The following is a 19,036-nucleotide window of genomic DNA, read 5'->3' as shown; positions in this document are numbered from 1 at the left end:
GCACACAGCCGAAAAAGAGTAAAGACAACTAAGAAATAAAAGTCCCGCCACAGCCTTCTAGACCTAACAACAACAATACAACCACCACCATGACAATACCTGAAGACTCTCCAAAAGCGACGCCTCCAAGAAGGAAACAGTGCACCAGCGCCGTCGTCGCCCGACCAAAGGTCTTAGGATTTCACCCTGAAGATAGTCCCCACTCTCAAAACAATGCCTCCAACAAGAACATTGCCAGGCACAACCAGTTAAGGCCAGACCTTGGGTTTTCACCCTGAGAGGTAAGACTCCGAACTTCCCCTGTGCTGCCGCCCCCACATGCATACCACTGCTGCAAGCCCAGAACGCCAAGCAGATCCCTCAGCATCACGTTGACTCGAACCTCCTTTAGCCAGTCCACCAATCCAGCCTTCATGATATTCCTTCTTCTGACTTCACCATGGACCAAAAAGTCACCTGATGTCAACACAGAATATAGCTTCGCGGCGCTCCCTCCGGAACCAAAAGGTCGGAATAAAAATATGGGTGTGCGCGACCGAATACCACCCGATCCAGCAAACTGCAGGCAAAATATGCACTGTTCCATTCGCTAGCGGAGCTTTCCGGAACTCATCTCTCCAGCTAGATCAAAGCAAACTGACCTCCGGTAGATCTTCATCTTCTCTTGCGAGAAACCCGAGGACCATCACCAAAAACAAAGTAAGACCAGCAGCCCCCACGCCGCCAGTCCCTCATGTCGGATCACCAGGGAAGAAGACGGCGGCGCGGATCATGCGTACCACCGCTGAACCGTCACCGGGGGCGGAGGCCGCCACCACTCCACCGAATCCTCCATGGCTACCGACGGAGAGCATCAGGCCCCGGCCAAGTAGCCGTGCCGCCCGGCTTCCTCCACCGACGCTTCATCACCTCCCATGGAACGCCACCGTGGAAACCCTCTCCTCCCCTTCGTCGTTCGACGGAAGGGGCGCCGCCACCGCCGCCGCGGCCGAGGCCGGGGCCGGAGCCGGGGCCGGGCCGAGGCCGGTAGCAGCGGCGGCTGAGGTGCGGCGGTCCGGGGGCGGCTGCTCGGAGCGGGGCGGGTAGATCCTCCGCCGCCGCCCGGGAGGGGGGCGGGAGAGGAGGAGGCGGCGGCTAGGTACCCATCAGATTAATTTTTTACACTCAGTGTCTAGAAGGTACTCATAAGGTAGGGTGTAGATGTGCCTAAATATGTAGTGTCTTTCGAAGAAGAAAAAAAAAAGGCAGACTGAGTTGAAAGTCACCGAGACATGTGGCGGGAAGCATCTCTTCTGCGGTTGCCTTCATAAGTTCCGATCTCGAGATCTCAACGGCTAATTAATAAGGTTTTTCCTTGCAGTTGCAAGACTCCAACTCCACCAATTCGAAACGTGGGTCAGAGATAGAGACGGAGAAGATTCGCCTTGCCTAATGGAGGCCTCGGCGGCAGCTGCGGCGTCAAGGCCACCGAGCTTCGCGACGCAGACCAATGCTCTCCTGCGAAAAAATCTCATCTTCCAGGTATGATCCACTCCCATTCTTCCGTTTGGGGGTAGAAATTAACTGGGATTTTGTCCGCGTGTCTGGTTATCTCATTATCTGATTTCGTAAGATAAAGATGGACCTAACGGTGGGAGGGATCATTTGCTATACTGCGGCAAGGTGGATATAGTACATAAATTTGGTTTTATTTGCTGGTCTGGTAGTAACAATTTAGAATTTCAGCTGTATTTGATTTTTCTTCTGGGCCGAAGAAAACTTTATTGATCACCCAGAAAATCTGTTAGAACCGCGAGCAATCAAGCGCTCAGTACAAGTCGGAACCACGAAACGCCAAACCACCTCATTCTATTTTGTTCTGACAAGGTTGATCATCAACACCGGGCGTGTTTTTCCTTCATTGACTTCTCTAGCTTGTACCTAGCCGGCTAGCCCGAACTCACGCAATCAACAACAGGCCGCAGTATCTTCTGCATTCCTCTGTTATCGGGTCATGAATAGCGACTCTGTAATCAGGCATTCATCCAAGAACTTAGGTTCAGCCCGGAATCATGCGAAAGAATTGCGCTAGATCGTTGTCAAGTTTCAGCAGTTGCAGTAAGCATGCGAAAGGGCCTCTGTCGGCAGCAGACAGCGTTCTTTCGTACGTGACGAAGTGCCAATAATGCTTGTGGGCTGTGAGCACATAGCATGAAACGCCGTTCAGAAGGTCAGGTTCGCGTATTGAGATGCTGCCGTGTAACCGGGCGTTCATGTTTCGATGGGCTTAAAATCTTTGTCCAGTTCAAGATACACTACGTGGTTTTCTTCCTGTAATTTCTGCGGCATGTTTCCATGGCTCTTGAACCAAAAATTCATCTGGAGCTCTATGGCGGCGCTGCATGTCCGAAGGTGGAGGGAGTAGGGCGAGGGGTACCCTGTTCTGCATTGGGTTACCCAGGTGGCGTCCCTGCTGCGCAGCCCCCTTTTTTCGAAAAGGGGCTTATGTATCTGGTGTTACTATTTTTATGTTCCCTTACGGCACCCAAGGATTTAAATTTGTTGATTTCCATCAGTTTCTGTAGTTGTATACTGTTGCCTACTTGTCTGTGTGAAGCTGAGAAGGTGTCAAACCCATGTTTTATCATCTTGCAGAAACGTAACGGGAAGGCGACCATTCGGCTAATCTTAATCCCAATATTTCTATGCCTGCTACTTAGTGTCCTTCAACGTGTCATCAACAATTTGCTAGATCAGCCAAGGTTCAGGTGTGGTTGTAAGTGTGTTGATGCCAACGGCACTGGTGCTTGCCAAAATGTATGCGGAATCCAGTACTCCACAGTGGATCAGGCTAGAAGTTGCCCCATACAAAATCCTACTGAATGGCCTGCTCTATTGCAATTACCGCGCCCCGAGTATCGTGCTGTTCACGATCCCTCCAGTGTGTTCACAGGCTTACCAGATGCATCATGCAGAAAATCAGAGTCCTGCCCAGCTATTGTACCCTTCACGGGAGCAAACGAAACCGTATCTAATGGTAAGCTATCGGAATCATACATTCTTTTAGTCCCCTATAAATTCACGTAAGGTGTTTTGTATAATAAGAAAATATGTGTGCTACTTATACCAAATATTCATTGTTTCTAGTTAAGGGTCATATACTGATATAGAAAACTCTGCATTCACCATATGTATATTCTTTAATCCATATACTTTGCATGTTTCTTTGGCAGCTATCATGAAGAACTTGTTCACAAGCTCAACACTTTCAAATCTTTCTCATCTTGCGAGCGTATCTAATCTTCTCCTTGTAAGTGAGACTAACCACTATTCCTACGCATGCTTCTTACATGATAGAACTCAGAAGAAGCTTGTTTTGTGATCATGCAAAATCCAGGGAACAGATGTGCGGGGTGCTTCTACTGGCTTTATTGAACCTGCTTTTGTCTCTGATCAACCCATATATGTCATTAGACCTCAGTGTAAATCCAGTGATTCAGATATCCTCATTACTGTTGATGCTACCGATGATCAGAAAGGTACAATTCGTACTGCCTCTATCCCGAATTATTTGTCGCATATTTGTCTAGATGTGCATGTATCTAGACGTGTTTTAATATATGGATACATGCCAATCTAGATAAATATTTGACATCTAATTCGGGACAGAAGGAGTATCATATATAGCTACGCAGATGAGATATATCCTGGCAGCCAAGCTATTTTATTAATGAACCATCAGTCTAACAATACTCCGTGCCTTACCATTTATACACCATCTCTTGTTGAACTGCTAGGTTAGTTATGATGCTTATTTAATTGTTACAGAGATAAAATGTGTTCAAGGTTTGCCATTGTGGCGGAATAGTTCAACAACAATAAATGAAGAAACCTTTCAGGGTTACCGAAAGGGAAAAAAAGGAGAAGGGATATATGAAATTACAATGGGTATGCCACCTTTCCTTCTCTATGCCTACAATATTTTCTTTCATTACATTACATGATGGTATTGTATTTGTATACATGACAAACTCTTACGACCTCTGTTATTGTAGGCTATGATTTTCAGGAATCAAACGAGAAGTTTCTGAATGTGCTAGCTCTATATAATTCTTCCTATCAGAATAACTCCTTCATTCCAACATTGCCATTTGGACTTCGGCGAGTTTCACGCTCATTGAACGTGGTGGGTGCCACTAACTTCGTTCATATGAAATTAAGTTCTATTATTGATCCTCTTATCTATGAACCTGCTAAAAAGATTGAGTAATACAAATATTTTAAGATCGTAAACTCTTTGATCTACAAAAACAAATTCACACCAAACATCATAGCAAAAGAAGTCTCTGAACTCCCAAAAGGGTGCACCCTCTATCTGGGGCCCTCCAGACTGCGTTAGGATCCATGCATGGACTATATTAAGATCTATCATTTTAGATAGTTATCGTGCAATAAATTTTAAAAACTATTATGCACATTGTACAGTACTAATGTTCTTTGACCTGCAGAGTATACAGCTGATTATTATGTTGTGAGGGAAGAGCAAAAAGTGGAAACTATTTATGATGGTGAATATAGTGAGTGCAACTGAACATCACAGATAGCGAGTGAGCTCGCATGGTCATTATCGTACCATGACATATGAACCATAATGCTCTCAATAATTCGTAATTGTAACCTAAGATGATTGCTGCATACTGATGGTCATGCAAAACACGATACTGGATTAGTTGACCCAATTTGTTTTAACTAGGACAAATTGTCAAGCTAGATGGCTAACCAGCACTAGTCCTTTCAATAACATTATCTCTAACAGCTCGACATAAGCGTATCAAATGTACACTATTTATTATTCTAATGAAATAGATTTTTTAAGTGGAGGCCAAAAGTTTCACCTCACCCGCTTAATAAAAAGGAATGCAATTGCCCGGTTAGTTAGCAAAAAACTGGGTTAAAACCGTCACATAACTCTATTCAATAATTTTTTCTCTTCCAAGACCAAATCAGTTTTGATGTACTATTTTATGTATAATAATTTTCTAAATTTAATACATTTTTAATTAAAAAATCATCATAAAATTATTACGGTACTTCTACTTCTACAAAAATATTGCTCTAACTCCAACACATTAGGAAGTTATACTACTCATTTTCCCAATCACATATCAATTGGCATATGTGTAGGTCTCCAATGCCTATCTGCAATTTCTACTAGGCCCAGGTGCAGAAATGTTGCTCAAGTTCATAAAAGAAATGCCTAAGCATTCGACTCGCCAAGGTTTTGAATTTTCTACTGCTGTTGGCCCTCTCTTTTTTGAATGGGTTGTTGCATTGTTGTTCCCGGTAAGTTATGCATGTTTGTGCTAACACTTCATAATTGTTAGTTTTAAATATAAAAATACAAATGCTAATAAATACTGTATCACTTGGCATTTTGATGGTTGTGTAGTAATAGGAATAAGCAAATTATTTATTGAATACCTGGGACGTGTTCAATGGTACTTTAAATATCCATTCCCCCCTCCCAACACAAACCTCCATCACCATAAAAGGGGATTCATTAATGTTGATGGTTCTATTTGGTATCAAGTGATGACCATATTTCTATGGAGGATGCATGATTACCATGTTTAAACCTCTTACATTGTAATGCAGGTTATGCTGACATATCTTGTCTACGAAAAGCAACACAAGTTGCGAACAATGATGAAAATGCATGGGCTCGGGGATGGCCCTTACTGGATTATCAACTATTCATACTTCCTTATTTTGTCTACATTGTATCTTGTTATGTTTGTCCTTTTTGGATCCCTTATAGGTAGCAAGCTATCCAACAATGTTTATCTTCAAATTATATATAAATTCAAGTCGTTAATTTAGTTAAGTTATTACTTTGCAGGTTTAAACTTTTTCAAGATGAATGATTATAGTATCCAATTTGTTTTCTTCTTTAGCTTCATTAATCTTCAGATCGTACTATCCTTCCTAGCTGCAACATTATTTACAAAAGTTAACACTGCTCAAGGTATTCCAAATTGTGTCATTTTTAACTTCGCTCAGTAGTGCAAGATATGTGGTATTTCTTGATTGTTGTCTTATTTATACAGCAATTGCCTACGTGTACATCTTTGGGTCAGGGTTCATGGCAGGAGCTCTTATACACAATTTTATTGAAGGAGAATTTCCAAGTAAGTTGATTATTAATTTCAAACAAATACTTCCATTTCTATTTTTTCAATGTTTAAATAACATTAGTATCATTTGTTTTCATAATTTAATTATAGATGAAACAATGTGAGAATGGAAGTAGCATTATTTCTAATTACAAAAGTAATGCATAATATTGGAATATTTCCTTTCCTGCTTCTAATAATTTCTTACAGTTTTAGGATTTATTTTTGAAAATCTGCACGACCTGCTTCATGATATTTCCCTCTTGTCCTTCTGCAGGACATTGGATTACTGTTCTCGAAATAATTCCTGCATTTTCATTATATCGGGGACTATATGAGCTTGGTCAATATGCCATTAGGGCTTCAGCAACAGGATATCCTGGCATGAGATGGGGTGATCTAAATGATAGAAACAATGGAATGAAAGATGTGCTTATTATTATTGTCCTAGAGTGGTTGGTTTTGCTTCCTATTGCATATTATTTTGACCATGCTTCTTCAGCTGGACACAAGTCTAGTCCCCTTTCCATGATCAAGTGTGTCCTAAATAAGAAAGCCACCTCAAGAAGAATAAATGCTAACGCAATAGTCAATGAGGATATTCACGTTGAATTGGAAATGATAGACATCATAAAAGAAGTAAGTTCCTTATAGTATATTTCATCACTCCAGCACATATTGAATTTTTACCACCAAACATTGTTGTATGTTCATCGATACTCACCCCATGCCTAGAAAAATGAGGTTTCTCTACGAAATTACTATAAATAATTACCTTTGTTGTCCATCCAAAAAAATCATAATAATGTCTTGGTGACCATATTATTTTTTATGTAAAAACATAAGTATGCATATATATCCAATGTCATCGGTACTTGTTTTGTGCTGACCAATACTATGATATTGTTGAATTACAGAGAGAGGTTGTTGATCAAATACTACAACAACGGAGTAGTGGATACGCTATTGTGTGTGATGATCTCAAGAAATTATATCATGGAAAGGATGGTAACCCAGACAAGTTTGCAGTACGAGGCGTATCACTTGCTTTGCCTTATGGAGAATGTTTGGGCATTCTTGGTCCCAACGGAGCTGGCAAGAGCTCTTTCATTAGCATGGTTTGATATTGGGTCCACTTAAATAATACATTGTGTCCAAATTAAGTTAAATGTGTATACATAATATTCTAATATCCTTAATATCCGAACTCTTTTTTATTTTTTCTCAAAGAAATTAATGATAATTTTGTTAATCCTTTATTTATCATAACATTATTTGTTAGTTGCCAATGGATATATATTCCAGGACAATACAACCATGTTCAATGATAGTTAACAAATCACCAATGGAATTATTTTCAATGTTCCAAAAAAAGTGTTCTTCTTTTTATATTCATTCTTCCTACTGGTATTTGACAGATGATTGGGCTTACAAAGCCAACGTCGGGAAATGCATTTGTCGAAGATTTCAACATACAGACTGACATGGAGAACATATATAATAACATGGGTGTTTGTCCACAAAATGAGTAAGATGGACCTGTTTGCGAAAAATATTTATATTAATGTATTTGATTTGGAATAATAATCATTCATAGGCCACCTGATTTCCTCTTTTCTTTGTCTATGTTGGAATGTAGTATGCTCTGGGAAATGCTGACTGGCAGAGAACATCTCCAGTTTTATGGCCGACTAAAGAACCTCAATGGTTCTAGTTTGGACCTTGTAAGTTGCATCAACTATATCATTTCTCATATAAAAAAAACTATATAGGTTCTCTAATTTCATGATGCAATAACAAAATTTGAAGGATAAATCAGCATATGTTCTAGATCAAGTACATGGGTTTAAAATTACGTTTAGTATCATCAAACTCACTTGCTAGGATATGATTTGAATTTATAGATCACCCCCTCTAGTGTTGACACTTTATTATACCCCCACCCTCGTGTCCATTAGGATCTATTGTCTGATATATTTGATCGCTACTCCTATTATTGGGTTTTAGTATCACAATCGCAGAATTGTATCGTCGTATCATGATAATGTGATTTTAAGATATAAGCTTTGAATAAGTACCTCAAATTCATTTATTAATTTGAATTTCTAGTATATTATACGTCCTTCATAAAGGCTGATCATGTAAATGAAGCATATATACTACGTTGAATATATGCTGACATTAGATGCATGATATGTGCATAACTAATTATGAAACCATAAAAATTTATTGAGGCCCGTATACTTCAAAGCCATTGTACATGAATGACTAATTTGTTTACATTGTTTCACCCTATGAACTCAATTTCTTATTCCCACCTCGCCAAAAAAATGGAAGGCCTAGTATTTAAGTACTTAATTCACCTTGGGACTCGAAGCCAACCTATTATCAAGTTTCATTGCAAAGTTATATCTCTTGTTTCCTTTCGATCGTGTAATTTTCTTCACAAATTTCCCCCATGGAGGTTAGATACTGTCTCGTAGTATGGCACACGATATCATGGGGGTTGGATACCATCTCGTAGTACTACCTCCGTTTTAAGGAATAAGGCGTCATCGTTTTACGAGCTTTTTGTTTGATCAAGAATTACTTCAAATAGATAAAAATTGTTTGTATGAAATTAGTATCATTAAACAATTCTCTTCAATATGAACTGAACGATACTAATTCTATATAATATAATCAATATTTTGTTGCTTAATTTATACGGTCAAAGTTCATCTTGGAATACGCGTGCGCCTTATTCTTTGAAACGAGGTAGTATCGTCTAATTCATGGAACCGCCGAGATTCTGAACCTGGAGTATTCTCGTTTCATTGAACTGTCCTATAGAGTTGAAGAAGGATGGAAATTAATATACTGAAATGGTGATGATTTGTAGGCTGTTGAAGAATCATTGAGGAGTGTAAATTTACTGCATGGTGGTGCTCCTGATAAACAAGTGAGGACGTACAGTGGCGGCATGCAGAGGCGTCTTAGTGTCGCCATCTCGCTGATTGGAGATGCTAAAGTATAGCATACGGCAATACTTTTCCGTTTCTCTACGAAATTATACACTGCTTACGTTCTCGTAAATGCTTCCCAGGTCGTCTACATGGATGAACCTAGTACTGGACTAGATCCTGCTTCAAGGAAGAGTCTCTGGTGTGCTGTGAAGCAAGCAAAGCAAGATAGAGCAATCATTCTTACTAGTAATCTTCAACATATATCCAACCGTTCGGTCACTTGTCCTTGGTCTTAGTTTCCTCTTCCATGGTAGTATTAATCAACTGCTTCGTTTTGGCATCTTTGCAGCCCATTCCATGGAAGAAGCCGAAGTCCTTTGCGATCGGTTATGTATCATGGTAGACGGCAGGCTCCAGTGCATAGGAAGCCCGAAAGAGGTACACTCATCTTACGATATAAGCGGTTGGCAATTCAAAATAAGTTGTGATTCGTGACAGCGTTGTTTGTTGACGTACTGGAAATTTTCTATGGCAGCTCATCGCCAGATACGGAGGGTACTATGTGCTAACAATCACGACATCGTCGGAGTTCGAACGAGTGGTTCAGAAATTGGTGCTAGAACTCTCGCCACGCGCAAGGAAGGTGTACCATTTGTCTGGAACGCAGAAACACGAGCTGCCGAAGCAAGAGGTGAGGATTGCAGACGTGTTCAGGGCCATGGAAAATTTGAAGAAGAAAGCGGAAGTCCAAGCATGGGGCCTCGCTGACACCACCATGGAAGATGTGTTCGTTAAAGTTGCCACGGCGAGACGGTCGAGCGACGAACTCTCCTAGTGTGGCCGTGTGCCGCACCTACCCCTTTGCGATGCTCTCTTGCATACTGTAAAGTCTACGAGTTTTCCTTTGTTTGTTCCAAATTAAATTTACAATTGAGCTCTGTCACATGGCAACATATAAAGCATACACCTTGGATGTACAATTGTGTATCTTCCTTCCCTCCCTCCCCCTCCCTCGCCGCTGCCAGAGGGCGCCGCCGGGCAAAGCCCGGTAGGCGGCAGCGGCGGGGATTCCTCGTCCTCACGCGGCGCGACGGGCTGCACAGTGGCGGTGTGCGCTTGCTTCTCGGCGGCATGGGGCGTGGGCGGCTTGGGCCGCGGTCGGCCGCGTGTGGTTGGCAGAGGTGGCGGCGCGGTGGTGGTGGATGCTCCTGACAGCGTGCTGGCGGCGTCGTTCGTCGGCTCCTGGTCGAGAAGGAGGGGTGGAGCTAGCGGCTGGTGCTGCTTGGAGGTCGGCGGAGTGGCTCTTGCAGTGCGGATCTAGGCCAGGTGGGCCCGGATCTGCCGGCGGCGGCGTGTCTGCGACATCCTCGCGGTGTCGGCAACTGAGCGGAGGCGCGGGGTTCCTACGCCTGTTGATGCGCAAGCTTGTGGGTGGCAAAGGTCAGCGGTGAGGGGTCGTGCGTGGTGGTTGTTGGTGCAAGGTGGCCGATCTCCGACGCGGTGGAGGTGGCGGCCACGGTGGGCTTGCGGGCCAGATATTGTCCAGGCGGGCTAGATCAGGTGACTGCTTTACGAGCCTTTGGGCCCCCATCCGGTCTGTTGCCCTGCTGGGACCGTACCGCCACCATCTACATGTGTGACCTCAGAGTGCTCTTGTGTCGCGGTCGGTTGGGGTTGTCGTTTGATGTGGTTCGGGAGAAATCCTTACCAGCGTGTCCGGCACCGACGCGGTGGCACCTGCGGGTGTCGCCATTCCTACTTGTAGGGCATCGAGGTGGCCAGTTCGCTGGTCCGGGCAGCTGCGGCATGTTGGGGTCGCACCCCTTCTTGAAGGTGTTGCCTTGATACTCAACGACCTGTGGCGCTTGTAGCGCAGTGGGACAACGTCGGAGGGCGTGTCGGTTGCGGTTCTACATGTCGTCTCTCCGTTGTGATCTTCCCTTGTATCGTTTTACTCTTCCTGTCATGTCAATGTTGTTGCTCCACCATTTTAATTTTTTCGAATGGTTGTCTGGTGTGGTTGCTTTTATTTTATAAAGTGGGGCGAATGCCTATTTCAAGAAAGATGTATAGTTGTGTTGAACTACTTCTCACAGTAAATGTAGAGGTGGAAAATACACATTTCCCTTTATGTTTCTTCTAGAGTATACCGGCTCCTTTAATTCATAGAAATTATACAGGAATAGTGCAGGATTTGGATTTTATAGGAAAATTTTCTACATAAATTGTTTGATTCATAGGAACATATCCTGTAGGAATTGATCTTATAAAAATCTTATAGTGCAAATCTTATAGAAAAAGAAAACATTAAGTCATACCTTATGAAAAATTTATTTTGCTACAATTAAACAAACTTCATCGCTCTATAAGCATGACATCCTAATCCTATATTTTTTCTATTTTTATATTTTTTCTATACTATAAATCAAAGGAGCCCTACATATCATTGGCTGCTTCTTTCCTTGTGTCTTTTATCAAGGCTTTGAACCGATCCAATGTTTTGGTTCGCTTCTTATTGTATGGCTCTATTATATATAGGACCCATCATGCTCTACTATGCATACGTATCTCCAATGGGCTCGATGCATTTCAGTCATTAAAATTGAATTCCTACATCCGTTTGGGTCGGGCCATGGACACGGAAAACGTGTGAAAAGGTCCATGTGGCCGTTTGCGTTTGGGCTGTCCCCAACGGTTCGCCGCAAGAAAAAATGACTGTCAAGCTCATCCCGTCGAGTCTCTCCGTTGGCGATTACCGGTTCACATGTGAGAGTTGTCGATTCCCGCTCGAACCAAGCGTTTGGCACGCTCGGAAACCAAACGCCGGTTCCCGCTCGACCGTGCCTACATAATGGCCACAGATGCGATGGCTATGGTAATCCCTATCTACAAGCCATGGCTGACCATGAAAACACCTGGAGGCGCATAACCGTCTTGGCTCATGCTCGCAATCCAGAAGATCCAGAAAGAGTGCATATCCACACGCTTCTAGGCAGAAGAGACCGCCGTGTCCGTCCGCGAGGACGAGCTCTATGGTCCCGACCGGGGGAGCATGGGGGAGGCGGCGGGGGGGCGTGGCCGTCGCCTTGGAGGGCGAGCGGGCCTCCCTCGACTCGCTCCACAGCCAGCCTCTGTCGGCGACCACTCCCAAAATCGAGGCGTCCAATGCCATGTTCGCCGAGGGCGCAACTCGGGGGTAGTGGGGTCTTAGGACGCCCTGTGTGCCCTAGCCCATAGACATCATCTACCTCCATGACGATGATGACCTCGACGACTTCGGCGAAGAGGAGGCCGTCGGCGTGACATAGGAGCAGCGGGCGTTGGTCGCATCGTTCGAGACCCTCCCGCGGGACACCGATTGTCATCAGGCCCTGGCGGGGGAGGAGCAAGCGCGCTCCCAAGCACTCGCCATGAGGCAGTCATACAAGATGTCGGCCCCGGCGGAGGTCCACCAAACAACAAACGAGGAGGCGGTGGCGGCGAGGCGGTGGGAGAAGCCGCGGGTGGACCGGGAGATCCAGGAGCTAGAGGACGCTTGGTGAACCAGGGATGATCCCGGTGGATTTATCGGATTCGTGTGGGTAAAGTGTACAACCTGAGTGTAAATCTATTCGAATAGCCATGTCCGCGGTTATCGACGTGGAAAATGAAGTGCTGAATATCAAAGAGAGTTTTGTTTTATAAAGTGTTTTCCAAATAGGGTCGGAAATGGAAACCAGTGGGACAGGTGGAATTGTACCTGGGGGTATGGAGGAAAGTTGGCAGTGTTGTTTTGGTAATACTAAGATGGCCGGAAGGAAAATGGGTCACCCTTACCTATTAGTCTTCAAATGAAAACTTGTTTTCAAAAAGGATTTCAACAAAGATATAGAGATGCCATACTCTCGAGAGAATCAATCTCTCACTTCTTGTAACCCTAGAATAGTGCATGTCCTTGCTACTACCAAATATGCATATCATTTACTTCTTTCTAATGTGGTTTGCGAGTACAATTCATAATATACTCATGGCTTTGTTACTGGCTATTTACTTGGCCAGACTTGGTGGAGTTCGACAGATGAAGAAGGAGTTGACGACGTTTATGTGAGCTAGGTAAATCTTTCAAGTCAGTTGCCTGTAGGGTTATGACATGACTTGGGCCTTGCAAACGTTTTCGTCTGAAGAATTTCCGCTGTGTGGTTGTTGATCTCCTGCCATTGAGGCTTTATATAAGTACTTGGCCATGTGACCATTGTAATCTTTTTATTCTGTACTGTAATGGATAATGTATTTGATACCAGTTCGGTTATGCCTTCACGACACACTGATCATGGGATCATGAATGTGTATGCATAACAGGCGTTTCGCACAGCTAGTTCGGGGCCCCACACACGCCGGCTGGAGGACGCGTCTACCTCCATGAGCCGCTGGGAGACCTTCGCCGCCTGCATGGGCCGTTAGGGAATGCTGGCGGCTAGTAGGCCATGCGTTGGCGGCTAGTAGGCCATGCGTTGGCGGCTAGTAGGCCATGTGACTACGAGTAACCTGACCATAGTATGCCACACAACAACGAGTAGGTACAACTGTCGTAGTTTAGGTTAACTCGTCTAACCATCTTTACCCTCGAAAGATGGTCCTTTTTAACTAACAAATATTAATAAAAAATTGTTTGCTTGTCACTGCCCGGTGGACCCAGATACCAGCCAGGCGGACGCGCGAGCTGACCGTGCAGCGTCCGTGTCGACTCTTTCGTTCCGCTGGAGATGCCCTAAGCCTCTTTGAACCTTTTTTTTTTCTCACACAAAGTGGATGGTTTTACTACAGTTCATCGCTGACAGGTAGACACGACCAATCCATGACCTTCTCTTAGTTCTCTATTGAGCATCGATCGATGCAGGGTATAGCCTCCATTTCGAACAAAGAATTGACGCTTGTCAGTAGACGCAGCCACCAATGTCCACCGTGCTTAACACAACAATTAGTGGTGACTCTTTTTTCAAGGATACACCCTGGAAGGTGCATCAAGTTTCATAGAAGAAGAGGCCAAGACGGCCGACAACGCCAACAAAGGCAACCCGATACAAACACGACGCCACACGGATTACACCACAACCCACACCAGCCGAACGACAAACTCGCCTTGCACCGTCCAGAGGAGACGAAACACTAAGCTACTGGGCCGCGTCACGACCGAAGAAGGAACTCCGGGAAGCCAACTCCAACTTCAAGATGGCACAAGCCAACGCACCGCCCACCCAAAAGTGCCCAGGAACAGCGAGTGAACGGCGGGGTTGAACCAGATCGAGGGAGGCGTCGACCACGAAGAAGAACCGCCGACGGTGTACATAGCGCCCCGGAAGCCCAAGCTCTGAGCGGCGGCCACCACCGACTCCAAATGGCGCACCGAGGACTCCCGAACCATCTAGACGACGCCTCCAAGAAGGAAAACGACACAGCCGTGCCGCCGCCGCCCGATCCGAAGACCGGATCAAGGTTTCCCCCGATGTTCGATGCGGGTAAGAGCGAGCAACACCATGGCGACGCCTCCAACGAGGTGACGGCGCCCGCGGGCGTCGCCGTCGCCAGCTTACGCAGGGATTTCTCCCCGGTCCTGCCGCCAAACCCAAGCCCGCCGAAGAAGCGCCGCAAGGAGCCGCCTTTTGGCCACACCACCGTCGAGAAGCGACGCTGCCGTCGTCGGAGAGGGAGGTGCTGACCTCCGTCTCACCGCACGAAGAACGGGGACTGGAGGGTGAGGCTCCAGCCCGCCGCCGCCCGGCCGGCCGCCGACACCTCCATGGTGCCCAGCAGCCGACGCCTACAGGCGTCCACGCGCCGGCCTGCAGCCACGGCGGGCCCTGAGATCCCGGCCGCCGCCGCAGGGGACGCCTCCCTCGCGGGGGAGAGCAGCACCTCCGCCGACCCGAGATGCGCCGGTCGCCGGCCTCCTGCAGCACCTCGCCGCCAGAGCGCCGCCGCCGCATCCCGCACCGCCGCCGCCGGAAGAGGAAGCCGCCACCGCGCGAGGGAGAGGCCCCACCGCCGCCGTCACCGCCCGGGCTTTGCCCGGCGGGACCTCTGGCGGCGGAGGAGGAGGGGGAGCGGGGGGTGGGAGCCTAGGGTTTTTCCAGAGGAGGGGGAGCGGGAATATCGGGACCTTGTATTAGTGGTGACTCTTACAGCAGACCTCCAAGCTTGATCTGGACTTCTGGAGGAATCGTTTCTGAGAGACTTAACAAGTACGGTGTAAACTTTGACTAAGTTTATACAAAAATATATTAACATTTAGAATATCAAATCAATACTAGTAGATTCATCATGAAGTATATTTTCATATGGCATATATTCGTAATGTATTGTAGACATAAATATTTTTCTCAATAAACTCAGTCAAAGTTAGTGCGACTTGACTTCCGCATATCATGTTACAACGTTTTGAACAGCATATCACATTGAATGATCTGAGTTGGGGAGTATATCTCACTACTGTCAACAAATTATAACCGAACTGCAAATAACCATCATATAAACATTCCCAAAAGCATGCAGCAACAACCCATGTCATACCACCTTTTTTAGTGACACAACCAACATTACTCGCGGGTTTCTAGCCATCTCCTGTTGCAAGCTGCCCTCTTCGCTCCAGCGCCGTTCCGCAGTCCTCACGAATTCATCCATGATCTCTCCAGACCACCCAAAATGCTGTACAATTATAGGCTCGAATCCAGCTCTCAGCATATTGGCTATCCTGCTTGGGGTGATCAGCACGTTGTATGAACTGCTTGAAGGTTCAGGCACCTGCATCTCTCTGATTGAAAATGACCCTTCTAATTGAATGATCTCTCTCAACTCTTCATCGGAAGGTCCGTATATTGGTATGTAAAAGGAATCAAACTGTTCTTTGTTGATAACTCCCTGTTAATTGAATCAAAAGCTTCAGATGTCAAGTGCACAGTCATATAGGACTATATGTCAGTGTTAAAGTAAAGAAACTCACCTTTGAGACCATCTCACTTAAAATCTGAGCCACGGATTCCCAGGCATGAGTGAATTTGGAGGCGAGTTCTTCAGAACGCCTCCCCGCGAGGGAAACAACCATCCGGCCTCCTGATGCCAACTCTTTGGCTCTCATCTCAAGAAAAAGAGTAAAATCTTTCCTGAACTGCCGTGCATAAGCTCCAATGACCAAAGGCCGTCTTTCTCTCCTAACATTCTCATCTATATCATACGCTGGGATTTGGTTCCTCTTAAGTTCTTCAGGAGCCTGTAGTCCCGTACGCAAATAATCTGTTGTTAAAAAATGGATAAGTGATGCAATGGCGCCATCGAGCTGTGTAAATTTCATACCTTCGAAAGCCAATGCAAGCTGTTGGATGAACAAACAAGATGCAAGGATCCACTGGTGAAGAGCCTCCCATAAAATGATCCTGGTACAACGCCAGTAACAACTGACTTGTGGCTTTGCTGGAATGCGACCAAGCTCTTCACAACCACATTGAAGTCATTGTCAGGAAGATCATTAAGAAGAACACAAACTTCTACTTGTGGCTGCTGGAAATGAAGACACTGATTGTGTATCGCATCAACGGCTACGGACACTAAAGCGAGTGCATTTGGACCAGAGGAACAGCCCAGGTCTGCAACCACCATGTTTCTAGGAAACAAGCTGCTGGTGCTGCATAAATCAGAGATGGTCTCTTCTATCATGAGTCTCATCCTGTTCTGTTCAACATTCTGCAAGTGAGTTTCATCATTCGTCAGAAGATTCATTAAATCTTAGCTTCAGGAAATTGTATATGCCTTCTCGGGTTTCAGATTCTTGTTTTTTCCCTTATTTATAGTTTATATTTTCCAAAAAAAGTAATAACATAGTAATTAGGTGAGTAAGTTACGGAGGAACATGGCAAAAGAAAAACAACAATAGTAAATCGATTAAGAGAGAGAAAAGATACCTGCAGGCTAGAGTTGCAAGCATAGCTTGTGTTCCCTTGTCCTCGGTTCATATGCACCAACTGCTCATGCTGGGAGGCCATGGATTTTGCTCAAGCAGGCCAAACTTCCGATCGTGCACCTTCAAAAGCCAGATAACAAGACAATGCTAATACTGTACTGGCTAGAAGTTCAGAGCTTTTATGTAGGTCAATCATAAGAAGATAACTATTATGGCGGCTTATTGGTACCGATAATAAGGCCAATGTCCTTTCTTCAATCTGTAGGACCAGCCAATAGAGAGAGGGAGAGAGAAAGGTTGAGTCAAAGCTTGATAAGGACATAGCACTACCTTCCAAAGTATTATATCCCCCGAAAACAAGCACGACCTGTTTTTAGATGGTGGTTTTGCCAGGAGAGCCACAGTAAAGCTAACAAAACTGCATGTATTTTTCTTCATTTGTGTGTCACGGCACACTTATCCGGCAATGAAATAAAAATGTAAAATTCACTTTGTATCTTAAATTGCCGCTTGGTATCAACAGGTAGTACTATTTTGGCGATCCTATTAGCAATTTGTGAACTTCACACTTTGTATCAGGCGATCCTAGTCTGCATCCTAAATAAACTCTGCAGATTAAAGCTCCTCTTTCGACGATCCTACCAGCATCTGTTTCAGTTTGTGAAAAAACGTTCAGATTGTGGAGTTGCTGATTGGTTGGGTAGCACTGGTGGATAAAATACCTTCATCTTCTACTAATATACCATGAAACTGATAACAAAGGATTAATTGCAGATTTCATTTACAGAAGGATAAATGAAATGGATGTAGATTCGAAATTACTTTGGGGTTTGGTCGGCCGTTGGCAAGCAGCAGGACTGGAATGGGGGAGCTGCGGAGAGCAGCTGCTGGCGACCTGGCGTGCTGCGTTCAGGTTCCGGCGCGGAGACGGGGCACAAGCGTGGTGGCGCATGCGCGCAGCTGGCAGTCAGAAGAGGGGGCGGACTGCACGGATGCACGGCGGGAGGCGACGCGGATCAGCGGAGGAGGAGAGGACGGCGCGGCGGTTCGCACATCAGAGGCCGGGTCGATGGACTGGCGCAGGGGAGGGGGGCGGCAACTATGGCCGGTGGCGAGCACGTCTGCGGGCGGTTGCAGGTCTGGGCGCAGCAACACAGAAAAGGCGAGGAGGGGGGGAGGGGCGGCGACGATGGCCCGGCGCCGGCGGCGAGCCTGCAGCAGGTCTGGGAGCAGCAACAGAGACACCGAGGCATCGGGGGAGTAGATTTTGTTGGGCTTTGTTTGACCTTTCGGTCGTGTGTAAGTGTGTAAGGTGTAACACAAACTCTTTTCCTCCTTACCAAAAGATATACTCCAAACATATATACTAGTACCTCTGTCTATAAAAAACTATTAAAAATGTATTTGAATTTAGATGTATCTAGCTCTTTAGTATGCAGATACATCAAATCTCTGACATCCTTTTATAGACAGAGTGTAACTGAAAACCAAATTAGTGCTCGGTCGATCCCTCCTGTGACAAATTGTGTGAGGGGGAGCGAGAGGAGACTAGTTGCAGCGACGGTGACATCGATGATACGGCTGGCCACGTCGACAAGAAATGGAGCGAGCTAGAACACTGACGTGGTGGAGCAGGTGGAGGTGAGCGAATAACTTAGCTTGAGGGGTGCGGGTATCGGCGTCGGAGAAGACGTGTGGGCGAGGCGTCGTAGAAGCACGCTGGCCGCTAGCTGGGAAGATGGCGGTCAAGCTGGTGGTGGCTATGGGGGGTCTCGGAGGGGAAGAAAAAGACCGAAAGAAGAAGATCAACCGAGTGCAATCTTGTTTCGTGGTCCACTGGCTCCGGTCCACTGGCTCTTAGAGAGGTCCTATATATACTGCATATATTGTTTTTCTCCAATAATTTTTAGGGCCAACAATAATTTGTGCAAAATCTGGTAAGCCTTTCAATGCAATCGAGGGTGTATAATGGAAGCGTCTTTTTCACCAACAATTTGTGGGATCAATAA

General features: G+C 45.5%; 2 protein-coding genes across 2 annotated transcripts; one reads left to right on the top strand and one right to left on the bottom strand.

Moving 5' to 3' along the window:
- The first annotated feature begins 1,431 nt into the window (after positions 1 to 1,431).
- LOC124682653 (ABC transporter A family member 8-like) lies at positions 1,432 to 9,932 on the top strand. Its single transcript, XM_047217297.1, has 18 exons — positions 1,432 to 1,521; positions 2,635 to 3,016; positions 3,213 to 3,289; positions 3,377 to 3,518; positions 3,808 to 3,927; positions 4,035 to 4,165; positions 5,164 to 5,322; positions 5,635 to 5,797; positions 5,879 to 6,004; positions 6,087 to 6,167; positions 6,430 to 6,791; positions 7,070 to 7,270; positions 7,571 to 7,680; positions 7,792 to 7,876; positions 9,034 to 9,162; positions 9,238 to 9,343; positions 9,447 to 9,535; positions 9,633 to 9,932. The coding sequence occupies exons 1-18, from the start codon at positions 1,432 to 1,434 to the stop codon at positions 9,930 to 9,932; spliced, it is 2,853 nt and encodes a 950-aa protein (XP_047073253.1).
- Positions 9,933 to 15,437: 5,505 nt separating this feature from the next.
- Positions 15,438 to 17,970, bottom strand: LOC124683697 (jasmonate O-methyltransferase-like). Its single transcript, XM_047218166.1, has 5 exons — positions 17,850 to 17,970; positions 17,029 to 17,147; positions 16,424 to 16,810; positions 16,074 to 16,340; positions 15,438 to 15,991 (listed from the first exon to the last, which is right to left on the bottom strand). The coding sequence occupies exons 2-5, from the start codon at positions 17,107 to 17,109 to the stop codon at positions 15,638 to 15,640; spliced, it is 1,089 nt and encodes a 362-aa protein (XP_047074122.1). The 5' UTR covers positions 17,110 to 17,147; positions 17,850 to 17,970; the 3' UTR covers positions 15,438 to 15,637.
- Between the last annotated feature and the right edge of the window lie 1,066 nt (positions 17,971 to 19,036).

The sequence above is a fragment of the Lolium rigidum genome, chromosome 1 (assembly GCF_022539505.1).
Source record: "Lolium rigidum isolate FL_2022 chromosome 1, APGP_CSIRO_Lrig_0.1, whole genome shotgun sequence".
Lineage (NCBI taxonomy): Eukaryota > Viridiplantae > Streptophyta > Magnoliopsida > Poales > Poaceae > Lolium > Lolium rigidum.
Note: the sequence above shows the minus strand (reverse complement) of the source record. Positions and strands in the feature narration are given on the sequence as shown.